The sequence below is a fragment of the Mesoplodon densirostris genome, chromosome 3 (genome assembly GCF_025265405.1).
Source record: "Mesoplodon densirostris isolate mMesDen1 chromosome 3, mMesDen1 primary haplotype, whole genome shotgun sequence".
NCBI classification, from domain to species: Eukaryota; Metazoa; Chordata; class Mammalia; order Artiodactyla; family Ziphiidae; genus Mesoplodon; species Mesoplodon densirostris.
In genome coordinates this window covers 107367871-107385716 of record NC_082663.1, presented here as the reverse complement: position 1 = coordinate 107385716, position 17846 = coordinate 107367871, and the positions used below count along the sequence as shown (strand labels likewise).

The following is a 17846-nucleotide window of genomic DNA, read 5'->3' as shown; positions in this document are numbered from 1 at the left end:
CTGTGTGCAAGTGAGAGGGACTTAGATGTATCCAAATGTTACACCTTGTCTGGATCACTTAAACAAAGCAACCATAAACGATTTTTCAAGACAGTTGGAGAAATTTGAATACAGTTTGGGTAACAGATGATACCAAGGAATTATTAAGTTTGTTAGGTATGATAATGGTTTTGTGGTTCTATAAGAAATGTTCATATTTTTAGAAATTCATACTTAAGTATGTAGGGGTAAAATGACAATTTCTGAGACTTGCATAAAAATCTTAATAGGGTGGAAGGAAGGAAGCAAGGGTGAAACAAGTGTAGCAAAATCTTAATTGCTAGATTGGGATGATGAAGAATATGTGGGGTTACTGTAGTTTTCTCCCTATTTGTTTGAAATTTTTCTTGATAAAAATATTTTTTAAAAAGAGTAACAGCTCTCTCAGAAGGTGGTGGGGAATCCACTGGAGATGTGATTAGAAAAAGGTCATTATCTGATGATCAAAAATTTTATGTTTTTTTCTTTTTTTGAAGATACCCTTTATTTAAAAAAAAAAGAAAACTAGTTTTCTAAGATTTTGGGGTTAGGCACTGGAAACCAATTTCATTGCTTCATGTCAAGCAATTGGAGGAGAATTTGCGAGACAAATAGTCTCCAATGTGAAAGTGAATGCTGACCTTAGCTGGAATAACTTGCTTTCTTCAGCATCTGCAGTGGCTTGTCTCCAGGGACTTATCTGGCTACATGTGCTTTTCACATTTATTAGTGAAATTGGAGATTCAAGAGTAAAACACAGTCCTCGGGAACACTGTGTTAATTTGTGACACACTAGAGATTTTTTAGCCCATAAAGTAAATGAACGAGCTCCGTAGGGGTATAACTGTTATTTTCACCCTTGAAGGCAGTAAAGACCCACTGTATTTATTAAGTAATTAGAGAACAGAAAATGAATAGTGCTATGAAAATAGAAAAATAGACTCTCACTATTGCTATTAATAGTGTAATTTTTTTGTCTGTCCTGAAGGAAAACTACCATCAGATGAAAATTTTAAAGTAAAGGTAGACCTCTGGTTTAATATTTGGTTGTTTGGTCTTGGATAATAAGTTAATTCAGTGTCCATGTAAGGTTGTTTTTGTTTCTGTCAAACAAGAGGGGTCACTTTAAGGAACCTCACTCATTATTTTTGCAAGGACTAATATACAAAGAAATGAACAGACCAGATATTTGATTTAAGACCTTCCTCCTGAGTGGTTGAGTGGCCTAAGGGAAGACAGCCCTCCACATAAGCTGATGCCCTGGAGCATTTCTAGCAGACTTTAAACACTCGGCTCCTGTGGAGGCTTGGGGAGAGAGAGGGCTGGTTCTCACACTAAAAAATGCCAGATGAAGCTGACACTCCAATGGGTGTGGGCTGTGTAAGATGCGGGGCCAATGCAACCACCAATGTCAAGATTCAGGGCAAGATGGGACAGATGGCCAGAGGAGCAAGTGCAGGAGGAGGCATGTGCTCTGCTTAGAAAACAGAAGGCCTAAGAGGCCCCTTTGAAGGGGTTTGGAAGTGCTTTGCATTGAGGTAAATAGGAAGTATCAATACGAATGAGGCCCTATTTGCCACCAATTTCACGGTCCACAAGAATCCAGAGGATACAACTGTCAAGAAATTAAGTGATAAAGTGATCTCAGATAACTTGGTCCTTGGCTAAGTATTAGCTTTTTCTTGTGCTTGTTTATATCTTGATGGTTTAAAAGACTGGACACATTCAAGGGAACCAATAAAAAGAAACTGTGGTTTTTGTGTGCATGTGTGAGTGTGTGGGTAGTGGAGGGAAAGGGGAGCAGTGTCCAAGAGCTGAGAAGAGTAATTCCAGGGAGCATTTCTGTGTTTGTTACCTATGTTATACAAGACTGTCAAAACAGAACTGTCAGCAGTTCTGCCCCCATAAGACGTTCGCTTGGGAAGATGGTAGGGTAGTAAGAATGACTACAGAGAGGTGGGCTAGGCAAGGGGATTAGAGGTAGGGTCTGGAAGGGACCTCTCTTCCCCACCCTGGTCCTCGGCTGGTATGAGCTAACCCTGCTGCACTGCAATCTTAAGCACTGCCGGTTACCAAGTGACCACCACAGGCCAGGCACATACCTACCCCAGGTCCAGCGAGTCAGGGAGGAAACTGAGGCTTAGTGCCAAGTAAACTCTGAGTAGCAGTTCAAAGCCAGGACTCCTTGATCCAAAACTAGGGCCCTGTCCCCTCCCCCACAAAGGCTCCCAGAGGTTCCCCTGAATCCAAAGCCAAGTACGTACAAAGGCAACACAGAAACACCCGGAGACTCTGACCACATGGGAAAGAACAAGTGGCGTTTGGGGGACTTTCAGTAATATGAAGCATAAGATAGGGAGCCCACCCATAATGCCAAAGACAGCTAAAGAGCAAAATCCAAAGAGTTTTGGTCTTTGCTCTGCACTTGCCTTACTATTTCTTGGCGAGCTGAGTAACTTCGGATATCCTCATGTGTAAATGGAGGTCCACCAGCCAAACGTCTCCTGGGGCTCCAGCAAACACTGCAGGGAGACCTGGGCCCCCGAGCCTGGCAGAATGCAGAGCTTGCACCCTACCCCGTGAGAGAGCAAGACTGCAACCTCCCCATGGTCTTGGTGAAATGCAGCTAGGGAAAGCCCCATGGAACCCTGGGGCTTAAAATAAGCCACAGCTGGCTTTATTCCAGGCTCTGGGAGGCTGGGGTCAAGATGGAGCACATCTGTGTAGCTAGTACGGAGTTGTTTGTATGGAGGAGGGTGAGATACGACTTGGAATGAACCCCAAATCAACTTCCTTTAATGGCGGGCATTCACTTGGAGGCTGGTGGAAGATGTGTATGAACCTATCCACAAATCCAGAACTTGTAGTCCTTAGAGCGTGTTCAGCCCTCATTTGTAGCCAAAATATTTTCCTTCCATATCATCAGATATCCTGGTCAGTGTGCCGTACCCTCCATACCTTCCTTATGCTGAACAGGTAGCCGTTTGGCACTGGGCACCCTGAATATCATTTGAAGCATACACTTTTCTCATCTTTGAGTAACGTCCCGTGAACATCTCATTCTGCTTTGCCTGCTCCCCTCTATTTTTTAAACTTGACGTTTAAACTTTTCTGATGTGCCCTGATTGTTCCCCAGCCCCTGGAACTCAACCGGGCAGCTCTGTTTCCCCGTGGCTCCCCTAGCTCAGCAGGGCTCCTTGTGCAGGACCAGTTGTTATTTACAAGTGTGATTCAGCTGTCGCTGTGTCTCTGAACACACAGGGTTGTTGTGGGATTTTAATTGCCATTTTCCTCTATATAATTAAAATGAAGTGAAAAAAATGGGATAGCCTCCAAAATCTGAATTAATTTCATGAGTACTTCTTGAGGGGAAAAAATATGTATAAATATTATAATCATTACTTGATTTGCCTTCAGCAGAACTAGAGGATTTTACCTGGCTGAAAAAAAAATTTAGTAATTTTAAATGGAAGTAAAATTAGCCTGATACTTCTTGTGGCTGAGAATCAGAATTAATAACGTGGGTGGGAAATGATAAATAACTCTGGATATAAGTTTCAAAAAGAACATTGGGAACAAGCTGTAACTCTCTCTGGATCCAACTTGCCTTATGCTGGTCTGGGTTTTTTTTCTTCCCATGGTTCATCGTTGGTGTTTACACGTTTCTCAATAAAATGCCATAACCCCCAAATCAAAAATTCCTTCATGCTCGGAAACAGGCGTTTCACCTGCTTACTCTGCTCTGTAAGTGTGACAATGAGCACGTAGCAGGGAAGAATGAAACGACAAAAAGAGAAGTCGGTTTTTTGTTTGTTTGTTTTTTTAATTCACTGGGCTCCCAGTGTTTCACTCTGCAGACTCATCAAGCACCTGATGGACATGTTTATAAAGACTTGGATGGTCACTTTATTTGGAATGACAAACTCTCTGCTCTACATAATGAGGTCAGTGAAGCATCCAGAAAAGAAATGTATAATTTGGTAGCTTGGGTCTGTAGGCACAGCCCTGCTGCGGCTATTTAAGTTTAATGAAGCAGCTATTTTGCCGCTAACACACTCTTAGTGAATAGCCTCCTTGGTGCGTTTTCGAAAACTTAAGTGTTGCTGGTAACCACGTCCCAGCAATCTCCTTGGAGAGCCTTTGTGCCATGTTCTCAGAAGAAATATGCTGCTTTTACATGTTAATGGTTTTGAAATTAGTCATGTGCTCCATTTCCATTGGAAAGGAAGGTCAGTGTGTGATTTCCTGCCTGTCTTCATTTTTCTGAACATTCAGGATACCCTTAAGTCAGTTCATCAGCCATGCAGTGCACTGTCTGTTTATACCATGCCTGAAAAGCCAGGGAAATGTTCTATCAAAGAGCGATCCTATTCTCAGAGACTGTTCTTAGAATTCAAAGTCTAACAATCCAACTCATAGGGGAAAGTTCCTGGACAGGCCATTATTGCTATTTTTTCCCCTTTCAATCACTGACCGACTTGTAGCATACATTCCTTGGCCTCATTAGAGGAGGCCTTGCTCCCTGAGTATGCAGCTCCTCGAAGGAGACTAAAGGACATTTTTGAGATCCTTTTTGAGGCAGATTTGCTCGTGTAAAACTAAGGGTCAGTTTTCTGAATCCTGGAACAGCATTAATGATGCACAGCTCTGTGGGAGCAGAAAGCCATCTAGCCATTCCATAGTTCTGCACTTTCATTCCCTCAAATTTAGGGCATTGGGTGGCATCCCCTGAATTGGCAAGGGCATGATTGCTAGGGGGAAGGTGCCATGTCCTCATGGCTCTGCAGCCCTGGAGAGGGTCTGGGGAACACTCCATACTGTTTGGTGGCCTGTGCTTTCCCTTGGGAAATGCAAAGCAGGACTTGAAATGGTTAGACCCTGCACCACCAGAAACTTCCTAGGAATACCTAGTAAGTTCTCAAAAAATGCTTGTTTGAATGGATAAGATAATGAACGAATCCTTTGATTTGCTTTGTTGGCCAACTCTGGCTTTGGAGGTCATACAGGGCCCTTCCAGGACATACTGAGCACCTGAGGAGCCTACTTTTTAAAATCTCTGGAATTAGGGCTTCCTTGGTGGCGCAGTGGTTGAGAGTCCGCCTGCCGATGCAGGGGACATGGGTTCGTGCCCCAGTCCAGGAAAATCCCACATGCCGCGGAGTAGCTGGGCCCGTGAGCCATGGCCACTGAGCCTGCGCGTCCGGAGCCTGTGCCCCGCAATGGGAGAGGCCACAACGGTGAGAGGCCCGCATACCGCAAAATTTAAAAATAAATAAATAAAATAAAATAAAATCTCTGGAATTAGCATTACGGTTGAATTTGGAGGTCCAGTCTGGCTCTAGACTGCCCCGCGGAGCTTGGGCCTGCCCAGGCAGCCCACACGACCAAATTAGCGCCAGGGCGCACACACCCTTATGCTCTTGTTTTCACCTTTAAATCCTGTGGGTAATTTTTATACCCAAATAGAGATGCCAATGCATCAGACACCTCCCCAAAATAGCCTTCTTATCCTACATCTGAGAGATTAAAGTTGACTTGGCACTGAAAATACAGTTCTGATAGAAGCAGACTTAAAAAGGCAGCTGGGTGCGGCTTGTGTTTTCTTTTCCAGTGTATTTAGATTAGCTAAGATAATGGTAGCTGCTGGAACAAATAGACACGAATATCAAACATAATAGCAGTTTTTCATCGGGTATCTGTACTAAACATTTTCATGGAAAAGTGCAACCTCTGTTGGGGGACGTGAAGGTGACAGGTCTTGGGAGGGTGAGGAGACACAGGGTGTGAGCAAGACTCCCTTTGTGCTCCCTGTGGGGAGGGATGGAGTGGCACAAGGTCAGGGCTCAAGTGTGATCCAGAGGGAGCAGTGGGTACAAACTGACCAGCCATGGAGGAGAGCAGTTATACAAGACGGAAACGAGATGCAACCCAGGCCAGAAAAAGAGCAGGAAAGGTTAATATAGTAATAAAATACACATGTGCATGGCTCCCTGTGTACGGCTCATTCCAGCTCCCAGAGCACGTTCACATGTCTCATCTTATTTGAAGCCTCACAAACAACCAGATGAGGTGGCTCAGGAAGTATCAATACCCTAATTTCAAATGCAAGTAATCTCAGCAAAGTCGGAGAGACTGAATGGTTTACGCTGGTGTGTGGTGAGCCAGGGTGCAAGCTTGGGTGTCCCGCCTCTAAGAACAGAGCCTTGCCCATAACTCTGTGGTCCTTATGGAGGTTCGGGGGCTGTGAGGCAAGAGGGCTGCACAGGTGAGCCGGGCTCTCTTCCCTGCCGTTCCCGCTCGTCCTCTGGACGCATCCTCGTGATGCCAGCCATGTTCCCATGGAAATCACTTACTGACAGCAGAAATGCAGCCACAATTAGCTGCAGCCTGGTTGGGTCCTTGCTTTTATGAAACTGTACTCTGTCCCTTAAAGGGGTCACAGTTTCACAGACAGGCCTTTTTATCTTCACAATTGTCTAATCAGGCTTTCATTTCTGTAGCCACTCCTTCCTTTTCTATTTGTTTCCCTCTCGTCCACCTATTCCCAGCCCTCCCACTGAGTGCAGCTGAATTTGGCCAATGCCAAATCATGCTTTATTCTCAGCCTGAGGAATTATATAAGGTGTGAAGCCTGGCCAACAGAGAACTCCTCCCATCAGTGTAATTTGAGGCTTCAAGTGTATATGGACACCGCTCCCAGAGAAATCCCAGAGAGCAGCACTCTTGGGTGGACTTCCTAGGAGCGGTATTGATAAGAAAGTGGTCAAATGGCACTTGAAATTTTGCGGAAAGATCAGTGGAAGACAATGCTAGGCTACAAACCCACAGCTCAGCTCTTTCTAGCATCCCCGGCAACAGCCTGCCTGCTGTTTTCCCAGGTGGCTCTGAAAGAGACAGGGAAATGCAGTGGGCCATTTGTCACTGCCTGAGGTGCAACATATGCATGCCAATTGGTGCCCGCAGCCTGCAAGGCCCACTCCTGCCCCACACCTTGATCTCAGCCCATGGGCTTCTTCTTTTTTTTTTTTTTTTTCCAGTCGCACCACGCAACATGTGGGGATCTTAGTTCCCTGACCAGGGATCAAACCTGTGCCCCCTGCATTGGAAGCACGGAGTCTTAACCACTGGATCGCCAGGGAAGTCCCCCTGGGCTTCTTTTTTTTTTTTTTTTTTTTTTTTTGAGGTACGCGGGCCTCTCACTGTTGTGGCCTCTCCCATTGCGGAGCACAGCCTCCAGACGCGCAGGCTCAGCAGCCATGGCTCACGGGCCCAGCCGCTCCGCGGCATGTGGGATCTTCCCGGACCGGGGCACGAACCTGTGTCCCCTGCATTGGCAGGCGGACTCTCAACCACTGCGCCACCAGGGAAGCCCACCCTGGGCTTCTTTTGACTGAGGTTGGGGAGGTGTGCTTCCTTGTCTCCTCCTCCACCTGATTTGATTCCCTCTCTGGGGCTGGAACCAACTCAGTGCTTCCCACCAGGATCGAGGTGCCCATCCCCTGTGTAGTCCCTCCCACCCCACTTTCAATTCAAGACATGGTCTTTGAGGAGTGTGCGGACTCACCCTGGTGTGCAGGACTTTAGTATCTCAGGGTTATTCTGATGTGTGCTGGTCAGTGGATGTGCTGGCGTGTTCTTCAGTGAGTGCTGGACTCGAGTATCATTTCAATCCTAAGTTGGGTTCAGGGTTCTGCAGAGATGGCACGAGGGAAACAGCCAGGGCTTGCTTGCAGAAGAAGGCAAGGTAGAGGAGCCTTTTATTTCTTTATGCCCAACTCAGTGCCTGGCACTCTCTGTGAATGGAATAAACTGATCAGATGGTGGGTAATATCCCTTTCACCCTTGAGAAGACAAGTGAAATGAAGAATATCATCCAGAAGTGAAACTACAGTTTTAAGGAAACTCTACTTCCAGAACTGTTTGAAGGGCATTTTATTGCAGATTTAGGTCAGACATTTAGAACTACTTCCTTTGGTGAGGACTTAATCTAGTCTAGTTATAAGTGAATGAACTTGGGAACCTTGTGTGTCTGAGTGGCATTCCCCTCACTAAGGGCAGCCTCACCGTTGACCAGCCTGGCCTCCTTTTCTCACTCTGCATCCCTTCTTTGCCTCCTTCCAGCTCCGTGGAGTGGAGGGAGAGAATGCTTGGCCCTCTGAGCTGGAGTTAATGCAAAACCCGAAAATAGACTCTCAGACTGCACCCAGACATAATGATTCCGTGCGGCAAGAAGGTCACTGTGTCTGCTTTTCCTGCCAACACACCCCTGGCTCTTAATCTGTGGCTGCCTTGTGAAGCAAGAGAGCTGTGCCAGGAAGTTACACTTTGTGACTGTGAGGCATTATGAGAATTTAAAATCATGTCAATGGGGATTTATAAGGGCAGGCCAGGGGACAGGGGTTAGACATAGATTTCGAAGCCGACCTTTGAACATCCTTTTTGTTCTGTGGCCCCAGCTACAAATCGACTCCACCCTGCCAACCCTGCCAAAAATTAAAAAGTTTACTGTGGTTATTCAAGTGGTGGGGTTTTGAGTGATTTTTATTTTCTTTGTGCTGTTCTGTACTTTCTATAACGTATATTCTTGTTTTTGCAATGCGGAGAAAAAAAAAAGCAACAAATCCTAGTTAACAAGGAAAAGTATACTAGCTAATCGTCTCATTGTGTTTCTTGAATGCTTGGTACCTGGGGGTTGAGAAGCCCACCGGAGTCGTGACAGTGACATGGAAGGGGCAGCCCTGCCTCTGCCCCACATCAGGCCTAAGACCAGGGCTGGTGTCCACAGCCCTCGCCCCATTGCCAGGTTCCAAAGGGCTCCTGGAAGAGGCCAGACCGCAGACCCTGAGAGGACTAGAGGCAGCCTAGGAGAACAGGAAAGGGAGCCAGCCAGACACCTCGGCAGGAAGAAGGGGATTCCGTTCCCATCCAATGGTCAGGCCTGTGGGATATGTGCTTGTCAGCAGGGACAGTGTCAGCTCAAGTTCATCTGGAAACACTGCGTTCTCCTCCTGAGAACGTCCAGTTGATGCACATTGTTCTGGAAGTTGGGCAGATCCTATTTTCCAAACCTGTAAGAGTCGAGGAAAATGTAACAAATATCTGGGAGAAAATAACCCTTTGAGGAATTCCAAACATGCTCTTAGGGTTGGGAAGCAAACTTATTTAGACTTGGGGCCTTGACCACCCAGACTGGTTATTGACAGGAACTCAGTCTATCCATCAAGCCTACCACTGTCCACTGAGTCCAGGCTGTCCCAGGCTCAGGAGCTCGAGGTGAGCAGACTGGGCAGAGATGGTCCGTACAGACCATGAAACTGTGTCCTCTCACCTTTAGACGTAAAGAATTCCCCCTGGGCTTCCCTGGTGGCGCAGTGGTTGAGAGTCCGCCTGCCGATGCAGGGGACACGGGTTCGTGCCCCGGTCCGGGAGGATCCCACATGCCGCGGAGCGGCTGGGCCCGTGAGCCATGGCCGCTGAGCCTGTGCGTCTGGAGCCTTGCTCTGCAACGGGAGAGGCCACAACAGTGAGAGGCCCGCGTACCGCAAAAAAAAAAAAAAAAAAAAAAAAAAAAAAATAGAATTCCTCCTGCAAGTTTCTCTTAAGTCCTCTATTTCTTATACATCACATGCAGCTCTATTATTGGATGCAGTGGTGTTCCTTACTTCACTGGATCTGAATGCTTTGAACTTGAGGTCAAGTTCAAGCCCACAGCACACGATTGGGAACAGAATTTCTTGCACTCTATGTGGTAGACTATGTGTCAGCGAGGTAAGGCCCTATTAAGAATGGATTATTCTTAATAAGTGGTAGAGATCTCATTCATCAGTTTCTTGCATTTGCCTATGTGTTCCCCTATGATAAGGCAGTGTCCCTGGATTTTAAGTGGTACACAAATAACCAAAAACTTAGTACTAATGTACTTATTGTAATGTCCTTTACAAATATATATAACAAGCTCATCAAACTTATCATTTCATGAATAACTTTAAGACAAGGCTAAAATAGGTTAACTTTTTAAAGGAAAGTAATTTTCAAGACACATTGAGCAGATAATTGTGTTATGGAACACAGATGTGGGAAAAGTCAGAAAGGCGGTGCTTTTTTTTTTTTTTTAATTTTGGCTGCGCCGGGTCTTAGTTGCAGCATGTGGGATCTAGTTCCCCGACCAGGTATCAAACCCAGGCCCTCTGCGTTGGAAGCGTGGAGTCTTAACCACTGGACCACCAGGGAAGTCCCTGCAAGCGGTTTTAATAATGGTTCTAGTAACTTTGAGAGAGTGTTAACAAAGACTTACTGCTTCTCTGGCCCAGAGTGGGAGAAGTGCTTATCTTCGCTTCAGATCTGGCTGCAGGGCCATCGTGCCCTCCCCTCTCTGATCCTCGATGTTTACGGACACTGACACGCTCCCGGTCCTGTTCATAACCACGTCCACTGTTTCTTGTGGGCTGAGTGTGCGCGTGCGTTTTAAATGGTAGCAAGATAATGTACCGCGTCTAGGCCACCCCTGTTATTTCTATTAAATAATGACATGATGATGGTGGCCTGAAATTGTCCATTTTCTATTAACCACCCTGACCAAGTAAACTGTTTTCTGATCTCTCTTAGATGGAAATCCTGTATGAATGTGGAAGCCATTAGCAGAGTAATTGCTGTCCGTTACCATGACAACCAGCCGCTGCAGTCACCTGCCCGAAGTGCTGCCAGACTGCACCAGTTCAGCTGCACCCGTGGTGAAGACCGTGGAGGACTGTGGCAGCCTAGTGAATGGGCAGCCGCAGTATGTCATGCAAGTTTCAGCCAAGGACGGGCAGCTGCTGTCAACAGTAGTGCGGACCCTTGCCACCCAGAGGTAGTACCACAGTTAAAATCAATGAATCGGTAATCGATCCGGAGGGCTGTCAGATGGGAAATGCTAAAGGGAATGTAATTAGTGCTCAGGTCTTTGTGTCAGGTGAGAGGAGGTACTTAGAGGAAAAAAAAAAAAAAAAACTACACATGTTCTGTCATTGCCATTTCTATAGCAATGGGGCAAAAAGATAAAACTCACGTTGTGGACTTTTCCGCTCAAAGTCACACTTGCAGAGAGCCAGGCAGGGGAGGATCCCACAAGGCACAGGGTTGCTTGCTTAACATTTGTTATGTTGACCTTACTACAGTAATTACATTCTCATTGTCTCCAGGTGCTAACAAAGGTAGCCCTTTGTTAGAATAGAATGAAGGAGGCACCTGGTTTCAGATGACTGAGCCAAAGTGATTGGATATGTGGGCAAAACTTTTGAAGTGACATTCTGATGTGCACTCTAATCAGCATGCCGTGATGGGGGCTGTCCACAGCTACTTCCTGGGGCAGTCTCCTCTGGCACATCCCCACATGGGGGCCTCTTCTGCTGCTTCCTCCTCCACTCTCCCTGCATCCCAGCCACAATCCTTCATACTGCCCCGTGAAGTATTATTGTCTCCCCCAAGTGATAACCCAGAGCCAGAATGAAGGCTCTGAGCAGCCCAGAGGCGGCTTATCCAGGCCCAGCACTTTGTCCCTGGAGGTCTCCTCTGGTGCTCTTGCTGCCCACTGGCAGGTTGAGAGCCACAGGCTGCCTGGCCACTAGGTACTCCTTGGCTTCTCCAGTAGTTTCAGAAGGGGTAAGTGAGATTGTGACTTACGACTGTAAAACACTGGACTTGCCCGTTGATTTCCGTGCTGACACGTCTGGCCCTGAAACTTTGGGTCAGTCACTCAGACCTCAACTGCTCACCTTGGTCTGAGCAATTCAGCCAACCCCTCCGGTGCAGATACAGGCCCACCTACGTGCCCCTGCAGCAGGACTCCTAGTGACACCACAACATTCTCTGTCCCCCGCTCCTAGCCCTGGACGTGGTGGCCACCAGACATGGACTCACACACCGCCCCGTGTTGTAAACATTATCCATGTGCCATCTACTTTCAGTCTTTGCGGCTATTGCAAAGGGAAGAAATAGGAAAAAAAAAAAAAAAAAAAAGGTCAATATATATTTTTCCACCTCTGGGAAAACTTGTAACAATCGGTTAGGTAGAACTCAGTATACGATGAGGCAGTGAGCATCATTGCTCTGCTGTGAAGTGAGACAGATAGTGATCTGTCTGCATATGCCCCCATCACCCTGGAGCCATCAGTCACCTCATTTGATCAGGAAGAACAGTCTGCAGAGCTGAAACGACTGAGACCTGTGAGCCAATGTGAGTGTACGTGTGTGTTCTCTTACCACGTAGAAATGTAAACCAGAGCTTTTACAGTTTTACACGCATTTGGCTCAGTGTGAAGGACGGAGGCCAGTAATAATGAGAAAAAAGTCAGCTCTTTAAAATTTCTTTTGCCACCCCTGAGCATGAGGGGGTCTTTTGGCAAGTGGGAAGGAGATCCTTTCCTCTTTTAATCCCCTTTTAGCCTTCACTCATTCCCAGGATCATCCCCAGAAAGGCTTTTCCACAAAGATGGAGTCAGAGAGAGTGGTAGGCATAAGCCTGGAACACTGTCATCTTTGGGGGACAGGAAGAGGCGGGAGAGGGTGGGTAAAGAGTCTGGTCCTGTATCTGCCACGAGGGCGCATACAATGATGACATTTTAAAATCTAATACCCAGTAAGGACCTCTAGCAATATAAGAAGACATTCCTTAGAGAGGGATAGTCCTCCAGTATCCATTGAGAAGTGAGGCCATCTTGGTTTGAGCCTTCCATTGGCCTCTGACTTATGTGATGAGGGCCGTGTTTTTTGATTTTCCCCAACCTGAGTTTTTCTACAAGTGAAAATAGTTACCATTAACTAGGCACTTACCACGTGCTGGTCCCTCTTCTAAGCTTGTAATCTGGACTATCTTTTCTCATCCTCAAAGTCACCATATGAGGAAGGCACCATGCTTTGTGCCCATTTTACAGATGAGGAAACTAAAGTCCAGAGAGATGATGTAACTCACCCAAAGTTAGCCAGCTCGTGAGCAGCAGAGCTGGGGTTCGAGCCCAGGCAGCTGTACTCCAGAGCCTGCCTTACAAACCACTACCCTGTGTGTCCTCATAGAATGTGCAGGGGTGGTGTTTCCAAGTTAAAGGCCAAGCTCTGGACTGAGGCCACCTTGGTAGCACGTACCATTACTCACTTTCAGCTTACCGTCCTGAGTGTCCCAAAGTGCATCCTAGGAAAGCTCCAAGGACCAAGCTGCCACAGCGTCGTGCTCTGGCTCAGACTGCAGTTCTGTGTGGCAGCTTCAGGGTTGGCTGCCAGTCCGTTTCCCTCCTCTCACTCGCCCGTCCCACTTAAAGAAGAAAGGAAAGGAACCTCTGGGCATTCAAAAGTGTCCCACCCTGGTTCAAAAGATGCAGTTTGTCTAGAAACTACAATTGGTGTCGTTTCAAAACAACTTCTTAATAGCTAGGGATGATTTTTATTTTTTGATTGGTAGTTTGCCTGAACTACATCGATGTCTAAGGTAAAATTAACACATTGCTCCTTTTCACTCGCTTATGGCCCTGGGCCCACCTGCTCTGGTATTGGTCACCCCCTATTTCTTTGTATTGACAGAAGTAGACGCCCAAGGACCCCAGCTCCCACTACCGAGTGCCAGTATAGATCTCGGGTTGTGAACCAGGTGTCTGTTCTGAGCAGCTGCCTCGGGGGAGGGTCCGAAGAAAACAGAGCCAGAGGACCACGGCATGGCGGTGGTTTCCAGCCCGTTACCAGCAGGTGCCCCTTCTTCTCTTGCAGCCCCTTCAATGACCGGCCGATGTGCAGGATCTGCCACGAGGGCAGCAGCCAAGAGGACTTGCTCTCTCCATGTGAATGTACAGGGACCCTGGGGACAATTCATCGGAGCTGCCTGGAGCACTGGCTGTCATCCTCAAATACCAGCTACTGTGAACTCTGCCACTTCAGGTTTGCAGTCGAGCGCAAACCCAGGCCGTTAGTGGAGGTCAGTAATTGGGGCACGTCTTGAAAACTTAACTCTAATGAGCAAATGATGTCTGCTTTTATGCCCAGATCATAAACCCTGTGCAGCTTCACTGAAGCACAGTAATAGCTCTGTGTGTGTGCGTGTGTGTGAGACAGACAGACAGACAGAGCCAGCACTCAGGAGCCAACAGTAGAAAGGTGACCTCCACGAGGTGGAGACGAGAGAGTGGGCGAAATCAGTGTGAGAAGGGACGTTTAGAGACTTGATCTCCATTTCCCATTCCTGTGACGTGGAGCAAACAGATCAAACACTGTTCTCTTTGCACACCTTCTGCTCACCTTGAAGCAACAGATAAATGGGCATTTGGGTTGCCTAGTCTGAGAAGTCTTTGTGAAAAAAAATAGCTGCATTGTATAATGCATATAGACTTAGACTTCTGGGTTTGAATAGTTCTACGACCTTAGGTAAGTGACTTCACCTATTGGAATTACTATGAGGGTTAAATGAGTTAATATTTACTATACACTTGTAATACCAGGTACATATTCAAGTGTTTGAATAAGAAAAGTCTCGGGGCTTCCCTGGTGGCGCAGTGGTTGAGAGTCCGCCTGCCAATGCAGGGGACACGGGTTCGTGCCCCGGTCTGGGAAGATCCCACATGCTGTGGAGCGGCTGGGCCCGTGAGCCATGGCCGCTGAGCCTGCGCATCTGGAGCCTGTGCTCCGCAATGGGAGAGGCCACAACAGTGAGAGGCCCGCGTACTGCAAAAAAAAAGAAAAGTCTCTCCTAGGAAATTACATGCAAGCTTTTTTCAGCTAATAACCTGAATCTCTTTTCTTAAAAGTGATTCTGTCAACTCAGCCATTAAAATGTCAGGACATTCCTTTTCCTATTTTAGGGGCCATATGATGCTTCTTTAGACCCAGGGTCTGGTCTTGTATTAACTGGGGGAATTGGAAAAAATTATTAGATTATTTTTGCCTTCTCTCCTACCCCCAACTTCTAGTCATTCAAAACTTGGATATTGGCAACAATAAATATTCTAATACATTATGAAGCATAGCTAGTTGAAAGGGACCAACACATTGTGGCTATAATCCAGTCAGGCTGATAACCTCCTCCTTATTTCAGCAGCTGACCCAGTGGAACTTTGACATTAAACTAGAGCTAGAAATCAAGAAGCCCTTCTTGGAGGCTATTTAAAATGGTGTATTAGCACCCTGGCACTAAGACTCTATAGGGAGCTCTGCTTAAACATTCTTTTGGTTTTGACCTTGAAAATTTAATCAGGACCTGTAACTGGGGCCTGTTTTAACTATGACTTGCTTGCCAAATGGCACAAAATTTATTTGACTTGCCCCAATAAGCACTATGCTTCTTTTTAAGATTCTGGATCAAGTGACCTCTTAATTTAGGCATCTTGCTGCTTGATATCCACTTCCAGAAATTCGTTTTTGTAGAGTGCTGTGAGGGATTTGGCCCAATGCCGCATTCATTGGGATTTGCATTTCAGAACTTCTCTGCAGAGGGGGAAATATAATTAAATAATAAACAAAGGAGGTGAAGACTTCCAAGCCCAGTGACAAATGTTAAAAAGAAGCCTAGGGCCTCCCTGGTGGCGCAGTGGTTGAGAGTCCGCCTGCCAGTGCAGGGGACACGGGTTCGTGCCCCGGTCCGGGAAGATCCCACATGCCGCGGAGCGTCTAGGCCCGTGAGACATGGCCGCTGAGCCTGCGCGTCCGGAGCCTGTGCTCCACAACGGGAGAGGCCACAACAGTGAGAGACCTGCGTACCGCAAAAAAAAAAAAAAAAAAAAAAAAAAGAAGCCTATTTCTCCTTTCCAGAAACTTTTTGGAACCTTCCCAAGTTGATACTGCATCTTCATCCAGGGAAGCCGACTTCCCAGAGTAAGGAAACCCTGCTTTGAATGGGCTGCGTCCAGTGGTCTTTTTTTTACCGGTCTCTCCCCAGTAAAGAAGACTTTTGCTTGGTAAAAACCCCAGTGTGTGTATGCATAATACAATAGATAACAAAGGAGGGGGTCTATGTGCGTGCGTGTCAGATAACACACATGTGTGAACCCTTTCAGTCTCAGAGAGGGACACGTAACCCAACACAGAGGTTTCTTCAGAGCTGCTGATGTCAGGCTATAGACGGACTCCAGCATCTTAGGCAACTGTCATTAAACAAGGAAACGAGGCAAATGACCTTGAGAATGTGTGAGGTGCTCTGCAAGATTTAGGGCCTCGCCTACAAAAACTTCACCCAAACGGTCACTGGTGGTGAAATTTTCATTGCACAAATGGAATGTGACATTTTTCAGAGTTAATGATGATTGAACAAGTTGAAAGTGAAAGGCAGACCTTCTCAAGCCGGGGAGGCTGGCCATTTGATCATCCCATGGCGAAATGAACTTGCTGTTTGACCACAAGCAATAAAAAGAAGTTGTCTTTGGTTTCTCAGCTGGAGGACAAATGAGAACCAGGTGCAGGCAGATTTTTAAACAAATGACATTACTAATTGACTTTTATCCTCTTACCAAAGGGCGGGTTCATTCACAGTGAGCATTGCTTCTCAATATGTTTACCTCTAGATGAACATGAATCTTTTTAGTAAATCAGCAAAACCTGCCTATTTGGGTTAAGCATTAGGAGTATTGTTACTTTATTTCTCATTTTCACTCTTTTAATTTCTTTAATCATTACTTTATTTACCAGTTGGATCTGCCTTCTCATTAAAGCAAGAAAATTCCATAACATTTCATTTCAAAATCAATGGGGTAATAACAACTCCATTGCTAGAGGAAGTGGTTGAAAAAGTCATTTATAAATTTTATTTGTCAGCATCCAGACGTTACATCAGTCGGAATTGTTGTAACACCTCAGACTCCCATTCTTTAGTAAACTCTCAGTCCTTCATTCACCGTAAGCCTTCATCTTCCTCAGTATTCCTGTTGGGAAGACACTTCCCCTTCCATCCTTTCCTACACTCTCTGCAGCCAGCGGTTGGATGTTCATTTTTAACATATCAGGAACCCAGAGCCATCTTCTACATAGGCTGCTACATAAAGTCTTTCCTCCCTTTCCCTGCAAAGGGTGAGTTTCTACTCAAAATGGCCAAATCAATAGGCTGGTTACTATTAGCATCTCCAAATAGGGCATCACCTCTCCACTTACCACTGACCATCTGGGTGGCGTGGCTGTTTCTCTGAGCTGCAGTGTGGAGGATGAGCTACAGGCTCTCTGTGATCTCTTTGGCCTCTATAAGGCTCAAATTCTTGGGCAAAAAAATACATTCTACACTTAAAATGTGTACATTGTATGGTAAGTAAATTATACTCCAGTAAGTTGCTTGTGTGTGTCTACTTACCTACCCACCTACATGGCGGAACTAAATCTTTTAGTCTTTTAAGTCCGTTGCCAGTTTTATACCCTAAATATTTTCTTGGTACTAAGTAAGCAAGTATAACAAGAGTTAGTTTCAACCCAAGAGAGCTACATTGCGATCATCCGGTTTATTCAATTGTGGATGAATTTCCTCTACTGTCCAGCTAAGGTCAATCTCCTAAGATCTGTGCCTACTTGGGCAAAGCTTGAAAGGAAAGCATTCGAACCATCCATAGCAAAAAGGAAGAGCAGATATAACCCACATACATATCATACATACACAGCCAGCACTTCTCTCATGAAAGCTACATATTTTTTGTTGATGATGGAAAACGTACCCAGTGGCGATTTGTCAGATGAATTAGCTCCAAAATATTGACCTGGTATTGGCAGTAAATAGACATCCACTAACCATAAAAGGATTCATGGAATGACCAGCCTGGATAGTTTTATGGTCTCCTCCCTGCTCATTTTCAGTTTTCCTCATTTCTCTCTGTAAGTTGAACTCTAATACCATTCTT

General features: G+C 46.1%; 1 protein-coding gene across 1 annotated transcript in view; it reads left to right on the top strand.

Annotated features, from left to right (window-relative positions):
• Positions 1-17846, top strand: part of MARCHF3 (membrane associated ring-CH-type finger 3) — a 152591-nt gene that overhangs the window by 100906 nt on the left and 33839 nt on the right. The window contains exons 2-3 of the mRNA XM_060093301.1: positions 10624-10867; positions 13753-13957. Of these exons, the coding sequence (XP_059949284.1) occupies positions 10680-10867; positions 13753-13957 (393 nt within the window). The 5' untranslated portion in view covers positions 10624-10679. The remainder of the gene's footprint in view (positions 1-10623; positions 10868-13752; positions 13958-17846) is intronic.